General features: G+C 44.6%; 1 protein-coding gene across 1 annotated transcript in view; it reads right to left on the bottom strand.

The window, feature by feature from the left end:
- Positions 1 to 11,381: 11,381 nt before the first annotated feature.
- Positions 11,382 to 24,067, bottom strand: part of PRSS38 (serine protease 38) — a 30,365-nt gene continuing 17,679 nt past the window's right edge. The window contains exons 4-5 of the mRNA XM_054467495.1: positions 12,238 to 12,380; positions 11,382 to 11,896 (exon numbers count right to left, since the gene is read on the bottom strand). Coding sequence (XP_054323470.1) covers positions 11,642 to 11,896; positions 12,238 to 12,380 — 398 coding nt within the window. The 3' untranslated portion in view covers positions 11,382 to 11,641. The remainder of the gene's footprint in view (positions 11,897 to 12,237; positions 12,381 to 24,067) is intronic.

Genomic DNA, 24,067 nt, shown 5'->3' on the forward strand with positions numbered 1-24,067 from the left:
ACTTAGCTATTTATAGACCTTTTGTTCATCCACATACATTTCCAGATTAAATTTATGGAGTTCTTTCAAAAATATCCAATTGAAATTTTGGTTAAAGTTGTTTTGAATATATGGATTTATTGGGGGAAAACTGGACATGTGTTAATATTACATTGCCTCATGCAAGAGCATGGGATGTCTCGTTTCCTCTTCTTTGCCTTTCCTTAGAGTGGGAGTGCTTTCTCCATAGGAGTTTTATGTATACTTCATGGTTTTGTTTTCTTTCTTTGTGATTATATTTACTAGCTATGGCAATAAATGTAGCAGACTTTTGTAGGTTGATTGTGTATCTGGCAAACTTGCTGAATTTAAAAATGTTTGAAGAGTTTGTTGATTCTGCAGATTTTTCTAGGAGGATAGATCATCCCAGCATCTGCCATAACATTAGTTTTATTTCTTCTCTTCCAGCCCTTTTCCTCTACTTGGTTAACATGCCCAATATGATATCTAACACATTCTTATATGGTTCCCAGTCTTTAGGACAATTGAAACTTTCTACAAAAGTGTAATGCTTTACTTTTATTTATTTTATTTTTAAAATTTTTATACCTTGCTTTTTCAAGAAAAAGTATAATGCTTGCTCTTGGATATTAAATGTAGCCTTTGCCAAGGCAGAAAATTTCCCTGATATTTCAAGTTTGCCCTACATATATTTTAATCATAAATAGATATTGAACCTTATAAAGGCATTAATTGGGATAATCATATGATTTTTTTTCTCTGTGAGTTAATGAATGTACTTTCTGTTTCTGTTAATGGCTACGTAGTTCCTATCAGTTCAACCTTCCCATAAATAACTATGAACTGGATAAAATATTAAAGACATAGCCTGCAGTCCCAGCACTTTGGGAGGCCAAGGTGTACAGATCGCTTGAGCCCAGGAGTTTGAGACCAGTCTGGGCAACATGGTGAAACCCCATCTCTACAAAACCACAAAAATTAACCAGGCGTGGTGGCACACGCCTGTAGTCCCAGCTACTCAGGAGGCTGAGGTAGGAGAATCACTTGTACCCAGGAGGTGGAAGTTGCAGCGAGCCAAGATTGCACTACTGCACTCCAGCCTGGGTGACAGAGCAAGACCCTGTCTCAAAAAATATGTAAAAAATAAAAATAAAATAAAACACAACTATCTGAAGACTTAGAAAAGCGAACAGTTCTTTCAAAGTACCAAATTTTAACCTTATTGGCCCTCTCTATCATACATTAAATTTCTATTTAATAAATTTCTAATTAATTTTTGTTTTAGGTATGTCTCTTGTAATAGCATTTCTTTTCTTTTTTTGTAACCATCTTGACAATCTTTGATTTTAACTGTATTATCTTGTAAGTTTAATGTAATTGCTGATGTTTTGGTTTTTTTGTATACCTCCTTATTTTGTGCTATTTTTTCTTGCTTTTCTACATTTTCTTTTTTTCCCTGCCTTCTTGTGGATTGGCTGATTTTTTTTTTTTAAGAGTTAAATTGGTTTTTTCTTTATTCAAGTAATCATTTAGACTATAATACATGATAATGGACAACCATGTGACAAAGTACTGTTGTGCATGGTTTGGTGTAGCCTCCTTGCCTCTAGGATGGGATTTTTTCCAGGTGATTCTTCAGGATCTGACATTGATGCCCAACACAGGCTTTCCAATGGCAATGCATGAGTTCTAGAGGTCACTGCCCCATCTTTCTTCAGGTGCTGTGTGCCATTTTCTCCCACCCATTTTATCCTCCATTACTTATAAAAACCCCACTCTAAAATTCAACCCATGTTATAAAATTAAAATCAGGAGTTAGTACACATTTTTCCACAATGATAAAATTAAGACTCAAATGTACTATCTTGTTTCCTCTAACTTTTGAAGGATTTATATAATCTCTAAAGAGTCAGAGTAATACGTAACACAAAACATGCAAAGAACCTTATCGCTGGGTGTATGTAATATGCTGGGAATTGCTAAAGTACTCAAAAGCTTAATTTTTTTTTTTAAGTATTTATTGATCATTCTTGGATGTTTCTCGGAGAGGGGGATGTGGCAGGGTCATAGGATAATAGTGGAGAGAAGGTCAGCAGATAAACACGTGAACAAAGGTCTCTGGTTTTCCTAGGCAGAGGTCCCAGCGGCCTTCCGCAGTGTTTGTGTCCCTGGGTACTTGAGATTAGGGAGTGGTGATGACTCTTAAAGAGCATGCTGCCTTCAAGCATCTGTTTAACAAAGCACATCTTACACCACCCTTAATCCATTTAACCCTGAGTTGACACAGCACATGTTTCAGAGAGCACCGGGTTGGGGGTAAGGTTATAGATTAACAGCATCCCAAGGCAGAAGAATTTTTCTTAGTACAGAACAAAATGGAGTCTCCTATGTCTACTTCTTTCTACACAGACACAGTAACAATCTGATCTCTCTTTCTTTTCCCCACATTTCCCCCTTTTCTTTTTGACAAAACTGCCATCGTCATCATGGCCCATTCTCGATGGTCGCTGTCTCTTCGGAGCTGTTGGGTACACCTGCAGAAAGGCTGTCACTTCACACTTGGAAGATTGCACAGCGGTGAGGCAGAGGCACTCCTCACTTCCCAGACGGGGCGGCCGGGCAGAGGCGCTCCTCACATCCCAGATGGGGCGGCCGGGCAGAGGCGCTCCTCACTTCCCAGACGATGGGCGGCTGGGCAGAGGCGCTCTTCACCTCCCAGACGGGGGCGGCCGGGCAGAGGCGCTCCTCACTTCCCAGACGGGGCAGCCGGGCAGAGGCGCTCCTCACTTCCTAGACGGGGCGGCCAGGCAGAGACGCTCCTCACATCCCAGACAGGGTGGTGGCCGAGCAGAGGCGCTCCTCACTTCCCAGACGGGGTGGCGGCCAGGCAGAGGCGCTTCTCACATCCCAGACGATGGGCAGCCAGGCAGAGACGCCCCTCACTTCCCAGATGGGGTGGCCAGGCAGAGGGGCTCCTCACATCCCAGACGATGGGCAGCTAGGCAGAGATGCTCCTCACTTCCTAGACGGGGTGGCGGCCGGGCAGAGGCGCTCCTCACTTCCCAGACGGGGCGTCTGGGCAGAGGGGCTCCTCACATCCCAGATGATGGGTGGCTAGGCAGAGATGCTCCTCACTTCCTAGACGGGGTGGCGGCTGGGCAGAGGCTGTAATCTTAGCACTTTGGGAGGCCAAGGCAGGCGGCTGGGAGGTGGAGGTTGTAAGCCAGCCGAGATCACGCCACTGCACTCCAGCCTGGGCAACATTGAGCATTGAGTGAGCGAAACTCCGTCTGCAATCCCAGCACCTCGGGAGGCCGAGGCGGGCACATCACTCGAGGTCAGGAGCTGGAGACCAGCCGGGCCAACACGGCGAAACCCCGTCTCCACCAAAAATACAAAAACCAGTCAGGCGTGGCGGCGCGCGCCTGCAATCCCAGGCACTCGGCAGGCCGAGGCAGGGAGGTTGCAGCGAGCTGAGATCACGGCAGTACAGTCCAGCCTCGGCAACAGAGGGAGACCGTCAGAAGAGGAAGGAAGGAAGGAAGGAGGGAGGGAGGGAGGGAGGGAAGGAAGGAAGGAAGGAAGGAAGGGGATTGGCTGATTTTAAAAAGATTTTTTAGTTCTCCACTTCCTCCATTATTAATTACAATGACACACTCTGTTTCTATTCTTTCAGTGATTAGTCTTAAAATTACAGCTTATAATCTTTAAAGTCTAAAGTTAACCAAAATCTTTACTCTCACCCTGGATAATACAAGACCTTAGAACACCTTAGCCCTACTCCCTCCACCTCAATTTTACATTTTGATATCTAGTATTCTAATTCTATTTTTCCCAAACCTCTTTAAATATTATTAACACCATTTTTCTATGATCAGTGTTCATTTATGTTTGTAAAGAGGACACTCCTAAGGGAACAGCTCAATGAATCTGTGTGCATGTGAGCCCATTTGTAACAACTGTCTGGAGTCAGATCGAGGACATTCTGAGCTCTAGGGAGTCCCCTCCAACCCTATTCCCTTTTCATATCCCCCACCGTAGCTACGACCCCATTCCCTTTTCATACCCCCCCATGGTAGAAATTCATGTAAAGGCAGTGACCCCAAATTTAAGCACTGGACTGCAAGAAGGAATGGAGAAGAGGACTTCTGGTTTCCCCGCAGTCTTTAATATTTGTAACTATCATTACACCACTGGAGCACATCCTGTTATACCCTACCGTCTCTCCTGTCTCATTCTCATTTATTATTAGTACAACAAGTGACTGTATTTAATGCCCACAACTATTCCTTGGATAAATGCCTTGTATGGAGAGGACCCTGAAGAATAAATATATGAGAGTCACAACTCTTCCTTGGATAAATGCCTTCTATAGAGAGGACCCTAAAGAGTAAATATATGTGTGTGAGTAGAAAATAGCAATGGTTGTTGAAAACAAATGAGGAATTCTGGAAGTGGCAGTGGCAATGACATAGAATTGAGGTCTGTCTGAATCTCCACATAAAATAGACAGAGCAGGCCAGGTGTGGTGGCTCACACCAGTAATCCCAGCACCTTGGGAGGCCAAGGTGGGAGGATGGCTTGAGGCCAGGAGTTTGAGACCAGCCTGGACAACATAGCAAGACCCTGTCTCTACTAAAAAATCTAAAAAATTAGCTGGGCATAGTGGTGCACGTCTGTAGTCCCAGCTACTCTGGAGGCTGTGGTGGGAGGATTGCTTGAGCCCAGGAGGTCAAAGCTATGGTGAGCTGTGATCATACCACTGCACTCCAGCCTGGGCGACAGAGCAAGACCCTGTCTCAATTTTTTTTTTTTTTTTAAGAGCAACTGGAGAGTAAAAGAAGCAGACGACATTCACAATAAAATTAGGTGATAAGGCTTGTCCTACTTCCCACATTACAAGCAGAGAAAGGTAAACCACCAACAGCCGCAACATGTTTACCAGTGTTGCTCGGTGGAAGCGGCATCGAGGGCCTGGAGATAGGAGATCCCTAGAGAGCCAGCGGCGGCTTACACATGGGCCAGCGTAAGACAAGTAGCCCACACTACAGAAGGCACAGCTTGGGTAGGGAGTCGGCGGTGCTGGAGGGCCCCCCAAGCCTCCCTTCTGGGACCAGGTCCCATTGAGGAGACCCCATTGGCAGTGGAGGCAAAATTGGGCAGGTTATGGACAATAATGACAAAATGAAGAGAAGGGCAGGAAAAAAAGTCAAAGCGGGAAATGGAGACAGGGAATTTTGGAAAACAAGCTGCCACAGTTATGCATGGTACAGGAAAACGATGAAAGATATTATCCTAAAGTATGCTTCTTTATAAAAGCTCGGAAAGACTTAATTTCTCACAAACACAAGCAATGCAAAAGCGTTGAGATCAAATCTTCTGCAAGATTATTGCAAGAGAAAAGGGAATAATAATACTCCTACAGACAAGAAAGCATGCCAGAAAGAGAAGCACTCAAAAGAGATGAAAACTGCAATCTACTATTTCAAAACAGATAAAAAAAAAAAATGGCTGGGCTGGGTGCAGTGGCTCACACCTGTAATCCCAGCACTTTGGGAAGCCGAGGCAGGCGGATCACATGAGGCCAGGAGTTTGAGACCAGCCTGGCTGACATAGCAAAACCCCGTCTCTACTAAAAATACATAAATTAGCCGAGCATGGTGGCTCATGCCTGTAATCACAGCTACTTGGGAGGCTGAGGGAGGAGAATTGCTTGAACCCAGGAGGTGAAGGTTGCAGTGAGCCGAGATCGTGCCATTGCACTCCAGCCTGGGCAACAAGAGCAAAACTCTGTCTCAGAAAAGAAAAAAAGAAAATGGCTGGGTGTGGTGACTCACACCTGTAATCCCAGCACTTTGGGAGGCTGAGGCAGGAGCATCACTTGAGCCCAGGAATTTGAGGCCAGCCTGGGCAACATGATGAGACCTTGTCTCTACGAAAAAGAAAATTAGCCAGGCATGGTGGCACAAACCTGTGGTCCCAGCTAATCGAGAGGCTGAGGCGGGAGAATCACCTGAGCCTGAGTTTGAGGCTGCAGTGAGCCATGATTGCACCACTGTACTCCAGCCTTGGCAACAGAGTGAGACCCCGTCTGGAGAAAAAAAAAAAAAAAAAGGTACAAGACATGAAAAAACAGCATAAGTCAGAATTAGAAAAACATAGAAATGAGGTGATAGTACTTGGGAAAATATTAAAATTTAAAAAATCATCTCATAAATGAAAATTAAGCTAGCAGACAGGAAGGCAATTTTAAAAATGAAAGATGAATTAAGAAAAGGGTAAGAAAGACCCAAGAAAATTAATAAGTAAAGTTTGATAAAATTGATTTAAAAATAAAGTAGGCAGAAGAGTTTAAAATAAAAACTAATAGAATTCCTAAGAAGAAAGGAAGATTCAGACACTAGAACAAATAATAAACTATAATTAAAACTTTTCCTAAATTAAGAAAAGTTTTGAAGCCAGGTGTGATGATGACTCACACCTGTAATCCCAGCATTTGGGGAGGCTGAGGCAGGAGGATTGCTTGAGCTCAGGAGTTTGAGACCAGCCTCGGCAACATGGTGAGACCCTTCTCTACAAAAATAAATGAATAAATAAGCCACTAAAAACAAACAAACAAGAAACCCAAGTCTATATAACTTTAACAAGGGCTGGTAACCTGGAGTCAGTAAACTTTGGAGAAAAAAAGAAAAAGTTCTGAAATGTTATATTAGTATTAAAATAGCACATTATCTACTTGGGAATCAATTCAGAAAGATCAACACTAAGACCAATGACATAGCGGAAAGACAACGAATTTTTTTTTTTTTGAGATGCATTTTCGCTCTTGTTGTTCAGGCTAGAATGCAATGGCGTGATTTTGGCTCACTGCAACCTCTGCTCCTTAGTTCAAGTGATTTTCCTGCCCTAGCCTCCCGAGTAGCTGGGATTACAGGCATGTGCCAACATGCCCAGCTGATTTTGTATTTTTAGTAGAGACAGCATTTCTCCATATTGGTCAGGCTGATCTTGAACTCCCGACCTCAGGTGATCTGCCCACCTCGGCCTCCCAAAGTGCTGGGATGACAATGAATTATTAATATCAGATATTTTTGACAACAAGCCTCAATGTTATATTAAAATGGAGTTCCACATGTAAGAAACTTATTCAAAGAAAAAGGGAGCCAAGTACTTATATCCAGGAAGACTGCCCTTTGAATAAAACGAACACAGATATACTTGTAGGAAATCAGGGAAGGTTGCTTCCATGAGCCCTTCCTGAAACATCCATAAGAGACATTTATTCAAGGACCAGAATTAAATAGACAGTCACTTGTTGCACTAACACTAAATGAGAGTTAAAGGGAAGAGAACATAATTGGCGTGTGCTCCAGCGATGTAACTACAGTTACAAATATTAAAGACTACAAGGAAACGAAGGCCATACCAAAACATTTGAGCTGTTTTCAGTCACCATGTTGGTAGTGTTCACATTAATGATGTGATTATGAGATTGTTGTGTGTGAATGTGTGACAAAACAAATGAATAATTATGGGCTATCACCTTCTTGAGAAACACATTATGCTCAATGGCGAAAATTGAGATTTCCCTCTAAGATCAAGAACATGGCAAGGATGCCCACTCTCACTGCTTCCATTTAATATGGTACTGGAAGTCTTTGCCACAGAAACTAGGCAAAAAAAAAAAAAAAAAAAAAAAAAAAGAAATAAAATACATCCAAGTAGGAATGGAAGAAATGAAATGGTCTCTGTTTTCAGATGACATTTCATTTCTTATATATAGAAAACCCTAAAGGCTCCACCCAAAAAACCCCAACAAAACACTAAAACTGTTAGAACTGATGAAAGTATTTTCAATATGGAATACAAACTACAGATTGCTTTTTTTTAAAAAAGAATATAAGTAAAAACTCTCTAGCTCTGGACTTAAATTGGAATTTACATCCCAACTTCAGTAGCAATGATCTTCCGAGCACTCAGATCGTGCTCTTGTAATACTATGTTTGACTACAAAAAAACAAGACTTCTTGGGAGAATGACTAACTTTAGGTCTTAGGCAGAAAATAGACCAGATGAGCCTGAACATCTTGTCAAACCATATAAAAGAAAGCTAGCAGATACCATTAGTACTATTATGCCCAGCACTGTTAAAAGGACTCAGGAACCAAGCTGGCAAAGCTCCTGTTGTACATATATGGGGCAATTTGAGCTTTCATAGGAATAATAATTGCAATGAATTGAAACCCATCAAATATATTTAAATCCATGACCTAAAAATAACATTTAAAAGCTAATTGGCCCGCGTTAGATGGTGAAAAAGAACAATCACATGATCTCAAGAGCTTCTAAAGAAAAGAATAAGACATTGTCTTTTCTATATAAATTTGTCACTAGGCAACCAAATAGTAGATGACGAGATGTCTCTTTATAGAAGTATCTGAGTGACATCTAGCTTCCGGTTTGGCATGTAAACAGGTTGGAAGTTATCACTCCCATCCTTACAACAAGAAAAAAGGTGAACAAACTAAAAATCAACAACTTTTCTTAGATTCATAAGAGAAGTGAGGTCACAGAACAAAGTACCTCCCTGAACACTGCAGAGACAGACAGGTGGACAGAGACAATCACAGCTTATGGGGAGGAGAAGCCCCAGCAGAGTCAGCACCAGTGGAAATACTTAAAGGGTAACTGATGAACTGCTGGAGACTAAGCGTGGGCTAACTTGAGAGCTTAAAACCCCTCAGGGCCCACTTTTAGGGGTCCTCGCACTTTTATGAGTTTTAGTCCTGGAAGCTACACAAGGCTCTCAGGGTGAAGAGCAGAGAAGAATCCCCCAGTGTTTGTGGCAGAACAAGGAGAAAAGTAGCCAATTTTAAATATGCCCAGCACTGTCTGTTCTCTTTAACCAAAGCCTGCCCTCAAGGGAAACTATTTAACCAGAGCCTAACTGACTTGGGTTCTATCAGTCTGACCCGTGGGAAGGGAAATACTGGAATCCAGCCTGCCCTAGCCTTGAATGTTGGGTTATTTTCCCATCACACTTAAGTGGGGAAAGTGAAGGCAAGAAAAGCATTTGGGTGGTGACCTTCTCACTAACAGACTGAGACCTAACCACAGAACTAAAGAATGCTTCCTCATCCCCACACCTTATCATTACATCCGTGGGGTTCCTATGTAATATCAGAGGATTACAGAAAGAGCTACTTTTTTATTTAAGAAGGAGTCTCCAGGGAGACCCAAAGACAACAGAGGAGACAAAAACAACATCATTAGGGGAAAGTTCAGACTCAAACACCACAGCTTCAGGAGGCGGTAAACAGCCTAATTGCTAGTCAGATAAACCTCACACCAATGGCCAGTTTACCTCAGATCCTCTGACTTAATACATCATGTCTAGCTTTCAACAAAAAGTTACAAGGCATGCTAAAAGGCAAAATAAGCAAAACAAAAACCCCACACAGCCTGAAGAGACCAAGCATCAGAACAAAACTCAGATATGGCAGACATTTTGGAATTATTGGACTGGGAATCTGAAGTATTAGGATTAATATACTAAGGGCTGAAATGGGAAAACTGGGCCACATAGAAGAACAGAGGGGCATTGAAAGCAGAGCAATGAAACTCAAAGAATAAAAAGAAATGCTGAAGACAGGAAATCAACCTGAGTGTCCATCAACAGATGGTTGGATAGAGAAAATGTACATATATGTCATGGAATACTACTCAGCCATAAAAAAGAATGAAATCATGTCTTTTGCAGCTACGTGGATGGAACCGGAGGCCATTACGCTACATGAAACAACTCAGAAACAGTCAATTAGCATATGTTCTTACTTATAAGTGGGAGCTAAATAATGTGTACACATAGATATAGAGAGCAGATAATAGATATTGGAGACTCAGAGAGGTGGGAGGGTGGGACGGGGATGAGGAAGCAGAAATTACCTAATGGGCATAATGTTCACTATTTGGGTGATGGTTACATTAAAAGCCTAGACTTCAGCACTATGCAATATATCCATGTAACAAAACTGCACTTGCACCCCTAAATCTATGAAAATAAAAATAAAATGTGAAGCTGAAAACCAACCAAACAAAAAGAAATGCTAGAAATCAAAACCACTGTAACAGAAATGAAGAATGCTATTGATGTCTCATCAGTAGATGAGATATTACCTGGGAAATGGTAGTGTTTTTTGAAAGTGGACATAGATTAGTTGTAATTCTTTATTGTGAACTCTAGGGCAACTATTTAAAATTGTAAAAGAAAGTCCAGTTGACCCTTGAACAATGTTGGGGTTACTGGTACCCCCCCATGCAGTAAAAAATCCATATATAGCTTTTGACTCCCCAAAAACTTTTACCGGGGCAGGGGGGATATTCTTTCTTAAATGTCTCAATTTCTTCTACAAAAATTTGGTCTATTTAATAAAACTTCTCTGGCTCTCTTTTTTTTTTTGAGACGGGGTCTCACTGTGTGGTCCAGCCTGGAGTGAAGTGGCACGATCATATTTGCAGCCTCAACCTCAAGGGTTCAAGCGATCCTCCCACCTCAGCCTCCAGAGTAACTGGGATTACAAGTGTGCGCCACCATGCCCGGCTCATTTTTTCAGACAGGGGTCTTGCTATGTTGCCCAGGCTGGCCTTGAACTCCTGAGCTCAAGTGATCCTCCTGCCTTGACCTCCCAAAGTGCTGGGATTACAGGCATAAGCCACAGTGCCCAACCTAAAACCTCTCTACTGGGATTAGTTTTAGTAAACTTTTTTTCCTAAAAAGTGTTGCTTTTCATTTAAATTTATTTATATAGAGTTGTACACTCTCTCCTGTGGTTTCTTACCTTGTCTCAGTTGGTGGATCATTTTCACTTGTCATTTCTCATTTTGTGTATTTTTGTTCTCATCTCCTATCTTGAGTAAGTTAGTGATCTCCCCAACCCCTGTCCACTGTTTGATATTTTCCAAGGAGCAGACTTTTGAAATACGAGTTTTCGGTGCTTTTCTGACTTGGGGCTCCTTCATGCTTCTATCATGTTTGTTCCTTCCTTGTGTCTACTTTCAGCTCAGGTTACCCCCCCAACACACACTTTTTTTTTTTTTTTTTTTGCAATTGGATGTTTAAATGTCTGCAGCTGTTTTATATGCACAGGTGTAGGCATGTAAGCAATGACCTTTCCTTGGGCCTGGGCTTTGACCACATCCCACAGATTCAGAGGAGTGTGTCTGTGTCATCGCCCCGCTGTTTCTGGAAAGAGCTGATTCGGCCTGTGCTTCTCCTTTCTTGAGAGCCTCAGGAGGGGTGATAGTCCCTCCTTTCTGTGCATGGAAGAGGACAACGACTCCGGCAGGGGCGGAAGGAGCCACACAGGTGATCTCAGAGGCTTGCTTTGTAAATATTTAATGATCTTATCAAATCTCAGGTGCACTCTGCCCAAGCTGGGTTCTCCCTGACCAGCCCCTCTCCCCCTTCCCTTTTTTCTTTTGTACACTTGCTCATCACCTCCTGGACTCAGCATCCACCCCCGGGATAGGTGGCCCTTGCCTGCTTCAGAGAGACCAGGACAGGAGATGCTTAGGGGTCTGGAGGCAGCTGGGCTGGGGCAGGGTGTGTAGCCGTGAGAATGCTAGAGTGGGTATCCTGACCTCACAGCACTGACCAGCCAGCCAGCATGGCCACAAGGACGCTGAGAGTGGCCCCCAGAGCTGGAGAGAGAGCAGGGGCTGGCTGAGCAGGAGTGGGCGTGATTTCTATGTTATAACATATCCATTTTGAGAAATAGGAAACACTGGCATACACTCCAGGGTACAGAGGGTTGGAGCAGCCTCGGCCCCAGCTCACAATTCCAATCTGCAACCAACTGCGGTTGAATTCACAGACAAGTGGGCCCCCGGAGTCGCCCTAGAAAGGAAGAGGGAGTTTTTTGTGAACTGGGAGTCCCAGGCCTGCCGCCTCCTGCACCTGTCTCCCAGGGTGCAAGGGGGTGGCTGTGCAGACCCTGCTGGAAGGGGCCAGTGCCCCTCTCTTACCCAGCCTCCCTACCGGCTGCAACACAGCCCAGAGCTGCAGGGGAGGCCTGCTGCGGGCATGTGGCGTTCACATATTGTCATACATCGCCCTGCTCAGCTCGGGGCACGGCTGCAGGGCTCCTGCTAGTCAGTGGGAGGCCAGAGTGGGGTCCCCTGGGGTCCACAGGCACAGGGCACCCGTGACCTCTGTCTCATGGACGAGGAGGGGCACACCTCACACACGGTCTTAACGTTCAGGATGTCCCCAGCACACAGCATGTCGGGCATGATGTAGGACATGTGTCCGTAGAGCAGGTGGCACCAGGGCTCCGGGATCAGCGGGAGCTGCACCTCCTGCAGCTCATCTGAGGTCTCACCTGTGGGAGGAGGGCTCCCGTGAGGGGGCAGCACCTGCCTCGGGTGGGGTGGGGGGATCCCTGCCCCACAGTGGACACCAAGGGGATAGCCCATGGAGAGAAGCCCCACTACACATAGGAAGGAGCCCTGATGACACATAGGGATGAGTCCCACCACACGTAGGGAGGAGTCCTGACCACACATAGGGAGGAGTCCTGACCACACATAGGGAGGAGCTCCACTATACATAGGGAGGAGACCCACCACACATAGGGAAGAGCCCCACTACACATAGGGAGGAGTCCCACCACACACAGGGAGGAGCTCCACCACACATAGGGAGGAGCCCCACCACACATAGGGAGGAGTCCTGACCACACATAGGGAGGCACCCCACTAAACAGGGAGGAGCTCCACCACACATAGGGAAGAGCCCCACCACACATAGAGAGGAGCCCCACCACACATAGGGAGGAGCCCCACTACACAGGGAGGAGTCCTGACCACACAAAGGGAGGAGTCCTGACCACACATAGGGAGGAGTCCCACCACACATAGGGAGGAGCCCTGACCGTACATAGGGAGAAGCCCCACCCACATAGGGAGGAATCCTGACCACACATAGGGAGGAGTCCTGACCACACATAGGGAGGAGCCCCACTGCACATGGTGAGGAGTCCCACCATACACAGGGAGGAACCCTGAACACTCAGAGGGAGGAGCCCCACCAAATGAGGAGGAGCCCCACCACACGTAGGGAGGAGCCCCACCACACATAAGGAAGAGCCCCACTACACATAGGGAGGAGTTTTGACCACACATAGGGAGGAGCCCCACCACACGTAGAGAGGAGCCCCACCACACATAAGGAAGAGCCCCACTACACATAGGGAGGAGTTTTGACCACACATAGGGAGGAGCCCCACCACACGTAGAGAGGAGCCCCACCACACATAGGGAGGAGCTCCACCACAAACCGGAAGGAGCACTGACCACACATAGGGAGGAGTCCCACCACACAGGTAGGAGTCCTGACCCCACACAGGGAGGAGTCTCACCGCACATAGAGAGGAACCCTGACCACTCAGAGGAAGGAGCCCCACCACATGTAGGGAGAAGCTTTGCCCACTCACAGGGAGAAAACCTCACCACTCATGGAGGGTAGGGGAGGAAGCCTTGACCACAGACAGAGAGTAACCCCGATGACCCATGAATGAAGTCCTGACCACAGATGGGGAGGAGCCCAGGTCTCACTGGGGAGGATCCCCACCACATATTGAAGGAACACTAACCCTAAGCCTAACCCCTAGCCCTAACCCCAATCCTGTGTTTGGTTTCCTGAATATTTATATCAAAAAAGAAACGATTATAAAAGTTAAAACAAAAGATGTCAGACAGAGTAAGAGAGTGTTCCATGAAGAGTCAAATCAGGACAGAACAGTCTGGGGAGTTGAAAGTAACACAGAGGTTTTTTTGTTTGTTTTGTTGTTGTTGTTACTGTTGTTTTGAGACAGGGTCTCACTCTGTCGCCCAGGCTGGAGTGCATTGGTACAATCTTGGCTCACTGCAACCTCCACCTCCCGAGTAGCTGGGATTACAGGAGCGCACCACCACACCCGGCTAGTTTTTATATTTTTAGTAGAGATAGGGTTTCACCTTGTTGGCCAGTCTGGTCTTGAACTCCTGACCTCAGGTGATCCACCTGCCTCGGCCTCCCAAAGTGCTGGGATTACAGGCCTGAGCCACTGTGCTTGGTTGGTTTTTTGTTCATTTGATATTTTTTTTTTAGATGGAGTTTCACTCTTATTGCCCAGGCTGGAGTGCAATGCAATGGTGTGATCTTGGCTCACTGCAACCTCTGCCTCCCAGGTTCAAGCGATTCTCCTGCCTCAGACTCCCGAGTAGCTGGGATTACAGGCATGCACCACCACACCTGGCTAATTTTGTATTTTTAGTAGAGACGGGGTTTCTCCATGTTGGTCAGGTTGGTCTCGAACTCCTGACCTCAGGTGATTCACCCATCTCAGCCTCCCAAAGTGCTGGGATTACAGGCGTGAGCCACCACGCCCGGCTGGTTTTTGTTTTTTGTTTTTGTGTGTGTATGTGTGTTCAAAGATTTGTTGGGTGTGGGAGAATGGGAGAGGAGGGAAAATGAAAGAGGAAATATGTGTTGTTGTGGAATTGGATATCATGTAGTATCATCTAAGTGACCCAAATAAATATGAGAGCTACTTTTCAGTTATGTTTGGTTTTCTGGCCTTGACTGGGGCACCGTAAACCAAGTCTTGAGGCCTGTGGCTCATTTATGCATCCTGGAGCCCTGTGCTACATTATGTATGGATGGCTTTTTTACTAATTCTGCCAAGAGAAGGCTACACATGTCTCATAGAAAGAGCAAGGCTATTCCTAGTGTCCGTCTCAGGGTGTTAGGAAAATATAAAGGCCGGTCCTCATTATAGACGGTGAAGTCTACTGCTACTTTGATCAAGGTTGGAGCTTTCCAATCTGTGGGCTGTTGTTCCTGAGGGCAACGGATTCTCTGCAAAGGCCTGGGAATCCATGGATATACTTACCATGACTTGTCTGTCAAAGATGCATGGTAAGAAGTTCCTTCAGAGGCCGGGCATGGTGGCTCATGCCTGTAGTCCCAGCACTTTGGGAGGCCGAGGCAGGTGGACCACCTGAGGCTGGGAGTTCGAGACCACCCTGACCAACATGGAGAAACCTCGTCTCTACTAAAAATACAAAATTAGGTGTGGTAGCACATGCCTGTAATCCCAGCTACTCAGGAGGCTAAGGCAGGAGAATCGCTAGAACCCGGGAGGTGGAGGTTGCGGTGAGCCGGAGATCACGCCATTGCACTCCAGCCTGAGCAACAAGAGTGAAACTCCATCAAAAAAAAAAAAAAAAAAAAGGAAGTTCCCTCAGAGGAGGAGAGGGGGAAGGCCAGATGGGGCAGGGCCACAAAAGCAGATACGTTATTGTCAATGCTCTAGTTTCCCTGTTGGATTGGTGTCCATATTATTATAAGCAAGCAAACACTGAAAGAGCACCATGCAGGAACCAATGTAGAGTAAATTTTTTTTTGATCTGAGAATTAGAATGAGTCCAATTCTGTGCCCCAAACAAACAGAGATGGACAGACACCAGACATATGACATGGCATTCAGTGTCTAAGAAGACAGAGAGGGCAGAGCTGAATTTGGGAAAGCTTTCCTGGAATGAGAGTACCTTGAAGCATGGATATAACTTGGGCCTATAGATCATAGATGGACCTGCAGGCACCATTCACCTGCCCTGCTGCTATAGTTGGGATGTTTGTCCTCTCCAAATCCCACATTAAAATTCAACTCCAAATGTTCGAGGTGGGCCTAATGGGAGGCATTTGGGTCCTGGGAGGCGCATCCCTCACGAATAGATCAGTGCTGTGGAGGTGGGGGGAGTGAGTTCTCATTCTATTAGCTTCCAACAGAGAGAGCTGGTTGTTAAAAGGAGCCTGGAAACTCCCCTCCCCTCTGGCCATGTGGTCCCTTCCCATTCCCCATGAGTGGAAGCAGCCTGAGGCCCTGAAGCAGATGCTGGCACCATGCTTCCTGTACAGCCTACAGAACCCTGAGCCAAACAAACCTCTTTTCTAGAAACTACCCAGCCTCAGGTATTCCTTTACAGCAACACAAATGGACTAAGACAACTGCCTGCCCACATGCCCTGGCAGAGAGGAGGAGGATGCACACATTTGTGAGATGGAGCTGCAGATTGAGGGCTGTTACTGGGAGGTGGGTGGTCCTGGTTTTGGGTGAATTTGGGCATTGGGTCAACCCTTTCCTGGTTGTGGTTAAAAATGAAAGACTAGTGAAAAATGTGGTCAAGGATTACTGGATTTAAAGCAGCATTCATGCCAATATAATGTATAGAAGAAAAATACAGAACAATAAGGGGTTAAAGAAGAAAATGGAGTTACGCTATTTAAAGTGTTCGTACTGCTGAGTAGTAAAATACAAGTTCAGGGTAAATGAACTGCACTAGTGGGTTCCCTTCCCCACCTTTCCCACATGGGTGCCCTCTGCCATATGTCTTGCGTTTCCTCTCATCGAGGTGCGGTGTCACATTTCACCAGTCCTTGGATCTGAATTTTGCCACGGACGTGGTTTGGTCAACGGGATTTAAGCAGGGGCTTGGAAAGGTGCTTGTTTCTCACTGTCTTGAATCTTCACCACTGCTGAGGGGTGCAGCCAGGCCAGCCTGCTGGATGGAGACAGTTGCATGGGGCAGAGTCCAGCCCCCCAGCTCAGGCTATCCCAGGCCAGCCAGCAGCCCGATGGGAGAAGCTCAGCCCAACCAGAAGAACCCACAGGTTACATCACCGACCCACAACTGCCTGAGCTCAGTAAAAGGCCGTTGCTGGGTGAACCAGGGCTGCTCACTCTTTATAATGCAGCATTCTTGTGGCAATAGATAAAATGATACAGAAATGGTATCTAGGAATTAGAGGCTTCACTAAAATACCAAAAACGTGGTCTTGGTTTTGGAAGCTGGTGGCTAGCAGCACTCACAGTAGAATCTGGAAAAATGAAGGGAAAACTGATATAGGAGGTTGGGAAGATGGCGGCTTGGGGGATAAAGTGGCACAAACTGTTGCTGATGGAGACATGGAAGGTACAAAATATATTTAATGAACTTGAGAGACTTTGCAAGGTGACTTCCAGGCTGAATGACGAAAGCCAAGTGGCTAGTTCCAGCTGAGGATAAGGCACTACAGAAAAGAGAGGAACTCGAAAGAGAAGATGCCAATTTTCAAACAACTGTAGAGGACACACAGTGAAGAAGCGGTGAGAAACCTCTGTAAGAGACCAAAAAGTAGACACTGTAGGCTCTGCAGGCCATCTCAGCTCTGCAGCCACTGCTCCACTCTCCTGTTGTGGAATGGAAACAGCCACAGACAATATGTAAATAAACGGGCATGTATACACTTGAAGAAAATGTAGGGACACTGAATTTTGAGTTTTAAATAATTTTCATGTTTTACGAAATATTCCTCTTTTGGGTTTTTTTTCTCCCCAACCATTTAAAAGTGTAGGCTGGGTACACTAGCTCACCTGTAACCCCAGCGTTTTGGAAGACTGAAGCAGGGGGATTGCTTGAGCCCAGGAGTTTGAGACCAGCCTGGGCAACATAGTGAGACCCCCATCTCTACAAAAAATATAAAAATTAGCCGGGTGTGGTGGCACACGCCTATAGTCCCAGCTACTCAGGAGGCTGATGGGAGGATTGCTTGAGCCTGGGAGTTTGAGGCTGCAGTGAGCTATGATCACCGCACTGCACTCTAGCCTAAGACTTTGTCTCAAAATATAAAATAAGTTTTTAAAAACAAAAGTGTAAAAACCATCCTAAGCTCACAGACAACACAGAACCAAGCAATGGAGTGGATCTGATTCCTCATCTGCAGTTTGCTGACCCCTGTAAGACAGGGGCTGCGGTTTTCTGGGTTGGAAAATTAAACTGCGTCTGTTCGCAAGTCTTTCTAGCTAGCAAAATATTCTCAAGATAAAGCCGAGGGGCAAAGAGAAAATCAAGCAAGACATGGCTCAGAATAAAGATCCGCTGAGGGTGTGGCTGTTGGCACCTGTGCTAAGTCCTGGGAAGAATTAAGAAAGTGCCCAGTAGACATCCTCTGCTGGATGACAGTGACTGTAAGTACCCTCGGGGTGCTATCCCTCAACAGTCTAACACACCCAAAAAGGCGGCGATGGCATTTAGGAAGTGTTACCTCAAAAAAAGTGGTGGCACATCGAGGATGTCAGGAGAAGACATAGGAATCTGAGATCTGCACTTGTAAAACTGTTGCCAGTCTGAGCTACAAGATGTTCACAGTCTCAAAAGGCCACTAAGCCCTCAAGAAAGTCTGAGAAAGTTGCTCAAATGCAATACATATTAAAGATCTTTTAAAAATTTATTTTTCAGTTACACACCTTTTTTTTTTTTTTCCTTGAGACAGGGTCCTGCTCTGGTTACATACCTTTTTTTTCTTTGAGACAGGGTCTTGCTCTGTTACAGGCTGGAGTGCAGTGGTGTGATTATGGCTCACTGCAGCCTGGACCTCCTGAACTCAAACCATCCTCCTGCCTCAGCCTCCCAAGTAGCTGGGACTACAGGTATGCACCTCCATGCCTGGCTAATTATTTTATTTTATTTCCTTTTTTGTAGGGATGGGGTCTCACTATGTTGTCCAGACTGGTCTCAAACTCCTGGCCTCAAGCAATCCTCCTACCTCAGCCTCACAAAGTGCTGGGATTACAGGCTTGAACCACTGCACCTGGCTCAGTTGCATACATTTAAACAGGGATGTGTTTTATTAAAGCATTCAGGCAACACTGACTTCCTTAGGGCTGGCAGGAAAGAAGCATAAAAATGCAAAACATTTTTGGCTGAACCTGACTGTATCCACATTACCTTGCATGGACCAATTTGCGCTGCCAGAACACTTATTCCTTGGCATTAAAATGGAGCAGTAGAGCCGGGCGTGGTGGCTCATGCCTGTAATCCCAGCACTTTGGGAGGCCAAGGCAGGTGGATCACTTGAGCCCAGCAGTTCGAGACCTGGGCCTGGGCAACATAGTAAGGCCCTAGCTCAATTTTTAAAAATAAAATAAAGAATTTTATTTGAAAAGAGATACAGATATTGCATGTATTTACAATTTTCATAGACACACAAATTGGGGAAATACTACAAAGAAATAGGAGTTTTCACATTATAATGGCCAAAACATCCATCTAACTTGCTCAAAGCAAACAAAACTTAAAGCTGAGTATGTAAGTCCTGTAACTTAAGACATCCTGACATCATGACAAATAGATAGAACGAACATTTTTCAAAGCCTGCTTAAGAAGTAGCCAAGGAGACAAATGCAGAAGAAAGGATGTCTCAGGGAACAGGACCAAGAGCCATGGAAAACAATGGATTATTCGAAACTTTAGCAGGCATTTTGTAGAAATGAGGGGGCTGACTCCAAACACGAGTGGAAATGCAAAGGCTCCAGAGCGCCCGTGCTGGCTCTGACTGCTAGACTACAATGCTCATCTGCAGCGGCGGTGCTCAGGAGAGGGCCATGGACAGCACCACAAGCCCAGCGGGGGCCACGCATGGAATCACAGCAAGTGTGACACCGCCACCAGCTGGCTCAAACTTGGCCTTTTCCTCACACCATATGCAAAAATTAATTTCAGATGGATCTTATGCCTAAATATAAAAATTAAATTCAAAACGCTTCTAGAATAAATGTTAAAAATTATCTTTGTAAACGTACAATAGGCAAATCTTTATAAACAGAATATAAAAGACCCTATGTGTGAAACCAAAAGATTAATATAAAAATAAATCGGACTTTATCAAAATCCAAAACTTTTTCCCATCAAAAGACACTACTAAGAAAATTAAAAGCTGGCCAGGTGCAATGGCTCACGACTGTCATCCCAACGCCTTGGGAGGCTGAGGTGGGAGGAATGCTTGAGGCCAGAAGTTTGAAACCAGCCTGGGAAACAGAGCAAGACCCCATCTCTAAAAAAGAAAAAGAAAACAAAAAAAGAAAATTACAAACCAAGCCACAGTCTGGTGGAAAATATTTGCAATACACGTTGAAGTACATGTATCCAGAATATATAAAGAACTCCTACAAGTCAGCAAACCTCAAGAAGAGGCCATGACACATGAGTAGCATGACTGAAATGAAAAAGATGGCACTACCAAATATCGGCAAAGAGGTGCAGCAACTAGCACTCTCCTACATTGCTCACGGGATTGAAAAATGGCATGACCACTTTAGAAACATGTTTGACAGTTTCCAATAAAGTTGAATTTATCCCTACACCGCAGCCAACAGATTCTACCAAGCATAGACCCAAGATAAACAAGTACCTATATTCCCCAAAAGACTTGCACAGTAGTATCTGTTGCAGATTTGTTCACATGACCTAAACACTGATGGCAACCCAGACGTCTATTAGCAGGACTGTGGAGAGAAGAAACTGCTGCGTGCAAACACTGAAAGAACTCACAACAGGAAAAGAAGGATGAGCAGCTGATATGGAAACAACATGAACGAATCTCAAAAACAGTAGTCAACGAAAAAAGCTGGGCACAGAGGAATCCATGCAGTGTGATTTCATTAACGAAGTTTAAGAACAGGAAAAACTACTAAACGATGACCAAATTCAGAATAGTGGTTACCTTGGCAAGGCGGATTTGTCACCTGGGGAGACTGGAAGTTTTCTCTAGTGAGGAAATGTCCTTTATCTTGGAGGGTGGTGATGGTGATGCAACAGGACTATTCATGTGTAAAAACCTTCCAGGCATGGTGGTGCATGCCTGTAGTCCCAGCTCCTCTGAAGGCTGAGGCAGGAGGATCATTTAAGCCCAAGAGTTAGAGGCGGCAGTGAACTATGACTGTGCCACTGCACTCCAGCCTGCGTGACAGAGCAAGACCCTGCCACTCAAAGAATAAAATAAGATTAAATAAATATATAAATAAAATGTTTGTCTACACTGAAATATTTATGGATGAACTATAGTGTCTGGAATTTGCTTTAAAAATTCATTGTAACTCCAATGTTACAGGAAATAAAATTTTAAAAAATGAAAAAAGAATATGTTAAAATAATTGAGCTGTACACTTAATATTTGTGGATTTTAGAGTTTCTAAATGATGTCTCAAATAAAAATGTAGAGTATAAAATAAAGGCATTCTCACATGAAAGATGAGAGTTTCCAATGAAAATTCTGTTATGGAAGCTTTTATTAAAAACTTTTTTGGCTTGGTGTGGTGGCTCACACCTGTAATCCCAGCACTTTGAGAAGCAGGAGGATCCCTTGAGGCCAGTCCGGGCAGTAAAATGAGACCCCCATCTCTACAAAAAATAAAGAAAATTACCTGGGTGTGGTGGTGCGTGCCTGTGGTCCCAGCTACTCAGGAGGCTGAGGAAGAAGGATCACTGGAGCCCAGGAGGTTGAGGCTGCAATAAGCTGTGTTCATATTACTGCACTCCAGTCTGGGCAACAGAGCAAGACCTTGTCTCGAAAAAAAAAAAGGTAAAAAACAAACAAACAAACAAAAAAATCCCTCTTTTATAAGCAAAGTCTTGCTATGTTGCCCAGGCTTGTCTCAAACTCCTGGCCTTAAGCTATCCTCCTGCCACGGACTCCCAAAGTGCTGGGATTGCAGGCATGAGCCACCACACCTGGACAGCACTTTTTAAAAATCAAGGCAAAATGTACATTACATAAAATTAAGCATTTTAAAGCAGACAATTCAGTGGCATTTAGTACATTCACAATGCCATATAACCATTATCACCTTCTAATTCCAAAACATTTTCATCAAGCCAAAAGTCACCCCAGACCCTGTCCTTGGTAGCCACCAATCTGTATTCCATCTGTATGATTTGCCTGTTCCAGATATTTCTTATACATCGAATCGCACAATATAGGACTTTTAGCGTCTGGCTTTTTCACTTAGCATTGTGTTTCTGAGGCTCGACAGTGTTGTAGCACGTATTCCATTTTATGGTTGAAATACTTTTCCATCCTATGTTTATGCCCCAGTTTGTTTCATTTTTCCACTGTGGAACATGTGGGCTGTTTCCACCTTTTGGCTACTGTGAATAGTGCTGCTATGAACACACATGTACATGTACTTGTTTGAACACTAGCTTTCAATCCTTTGAGTACATACCTAGGAGTGGAGTTGTTATGCATGGTAATTGGGCCATAGGGTAATTCTATGTTTAACTTTTTTTTTTAGAGTTGGGGTCTTGCTATGTTGCCCAGGCTGATCTCAAACTCCTGGGCTCAAGCAATCCTCCTGCCTTGGCCTCCCAAAGTGGCGGGATTAAAGATGAGCAATGCACTTGGCCTGTTTAACTTTTTGAGGAACTTCTAAACTGTTTCTGCAGGGAGTATGTCATTTTAAATTCCCACCAGCAATGAACAAGGGCTATGCTTTCTCCACACCCTTGCCAGTACCTATTTTCCATTTGTTTGATTACAGCCATTTTAGCGAGGGATGAATGGATGCTGGGGTTCTGACTTGTGTTTCCTAATGACTAATGACATGGAGTGTCCTTGCATGTGCTTGTGGACCATTTACATGTTATCTTTGGAGAAATGTCAGTTCAAGTCTTCTGCCCATTTTTAAATTGGGTTGCTTTTCTTTTTGTTGAGTTGTAGGAGTTCTTTATATATTCTGGATACTAGGCTTTTATCAATTCATAATTTGAAAATATTTTCTTCCATTCTTATCACTTTCTTGGTATTGTCTTTGATATACGAAAGTTTTTAATTTCAATGAAGCCCAATTTATCACTTTTTTTTGAGACAATTTAGGTCTGTTACCTAGGCTGGAGTGCAGTGGTGCAATCTTGGCTCACTGCACCCTTGACCCGCTGAGCTCAGGTAATCCTCCCACCACAGCCTCCCAAGTAGCTGGCACTACAGGCACTCGCCACCACTCCCAGCTAATTTTTTTTTTTTTTTTTGAGACAGAGTCTCGCTCTGTTGCCCAGGCTGGAGTGCAGTGGTGCAATCTCGGCTCACTGCAACCTCTGCCTGCTGGGTTCAAATGATTCTTCTGCCTCAGCCACCTGAGTACCTGAGATTACAGGTGCACACCACCACGCCCGGCTAATTTTTGTATTTTTTGTAGAGACTGAGTTTCACCATGTTACCCTGGCTGGTCTCGAACTCCTAGGCTCAAGTAATCCGCCCGCCTTGGCCTCCCAAACTGTTGGGATTATACACATGAGCCACTACACCTGGCCAATTTATTTTGATGCTCATGTTTTTGTTGTATCTAAGAACCCATTGCCAAGTCCAAGGTCGTGATTTCTTGACCTATGTTTCTGTATTTGTTTCCTACGGCTGCTGTCACAAAGTTACCCCAAACTGGGCAGTTTCGAATGACAAAAAGTTTTTCTCTCACAGCTTTGCAGACCAGAAGTCTGACATTAAGGTGTCAGAAGGGCCAGGCTCCCTCTCAGGTGTCTCAGGTAGGATCCTTCTTTTCCTCTTCCTAGCTTCTTGTGGTTTCCAGAAATCCTTGGCATTCCGTGGCTGGCAGGTGCATGGCTCCAGTCCCTGCCTCTGTCATCACATGCACGCTCCATGTCTGTGTCCCTTCTCCTCTTCCTATATGTACATCAGTCATATTGGATAAGGCCCCACCCTAACATCCTCATCTTAACTTGATTATATCTGCAAATAGCCTATTTCTAAAATGTCCCATTTATGACTACTGGGGGTGTCAACTTCAACATATCTTTTGGGGGACATAATTCAACCAACAACAGTTTTATTCTAAAATTTTATACTTTGAGTTGATATACTTAGTCTTCAATAACTTCCATGGTAAATTTTGTATATGGTATGAAGTAAGAGTCCAACTTCATTCTTTTGTATGTGAGTGTCTAGTACAATTTGTTGAACAGACTGTTCCTTCCCCATGGAATGGACTTGGCACCTTCATTGAAAATGAATGGGCCAGTGATTCTGGACTCTCAATTCTATTCCATTGGTCTATATATCTCTCCTTATGCCATAACCCACGATTTTGACTATTGCAGCTTCATGGTATATTTTGAAATCAGGAAGTATGAGTCCTTCAACGTTGCTTTTTTTTTCTGAGATGGAGTCTCGCTCTTGTTGCCCAGCCTAGAGTGC

This window comes from Pongo pygmaeus, chromosome 1 (assembly GCF_028885625.2).
Source record: "Pongo pygmaeus isolate AG05252 chromosome 1, NHGRI_mPonPyg2-v2.0_pri, whole genome shotgun sequence".
Taxonomy (NCBI): Eukaryota; Metazoa; Chordata; class Mammalia; order Primates; family Hominidae; genus Pongo; species Pongo pygmaeus.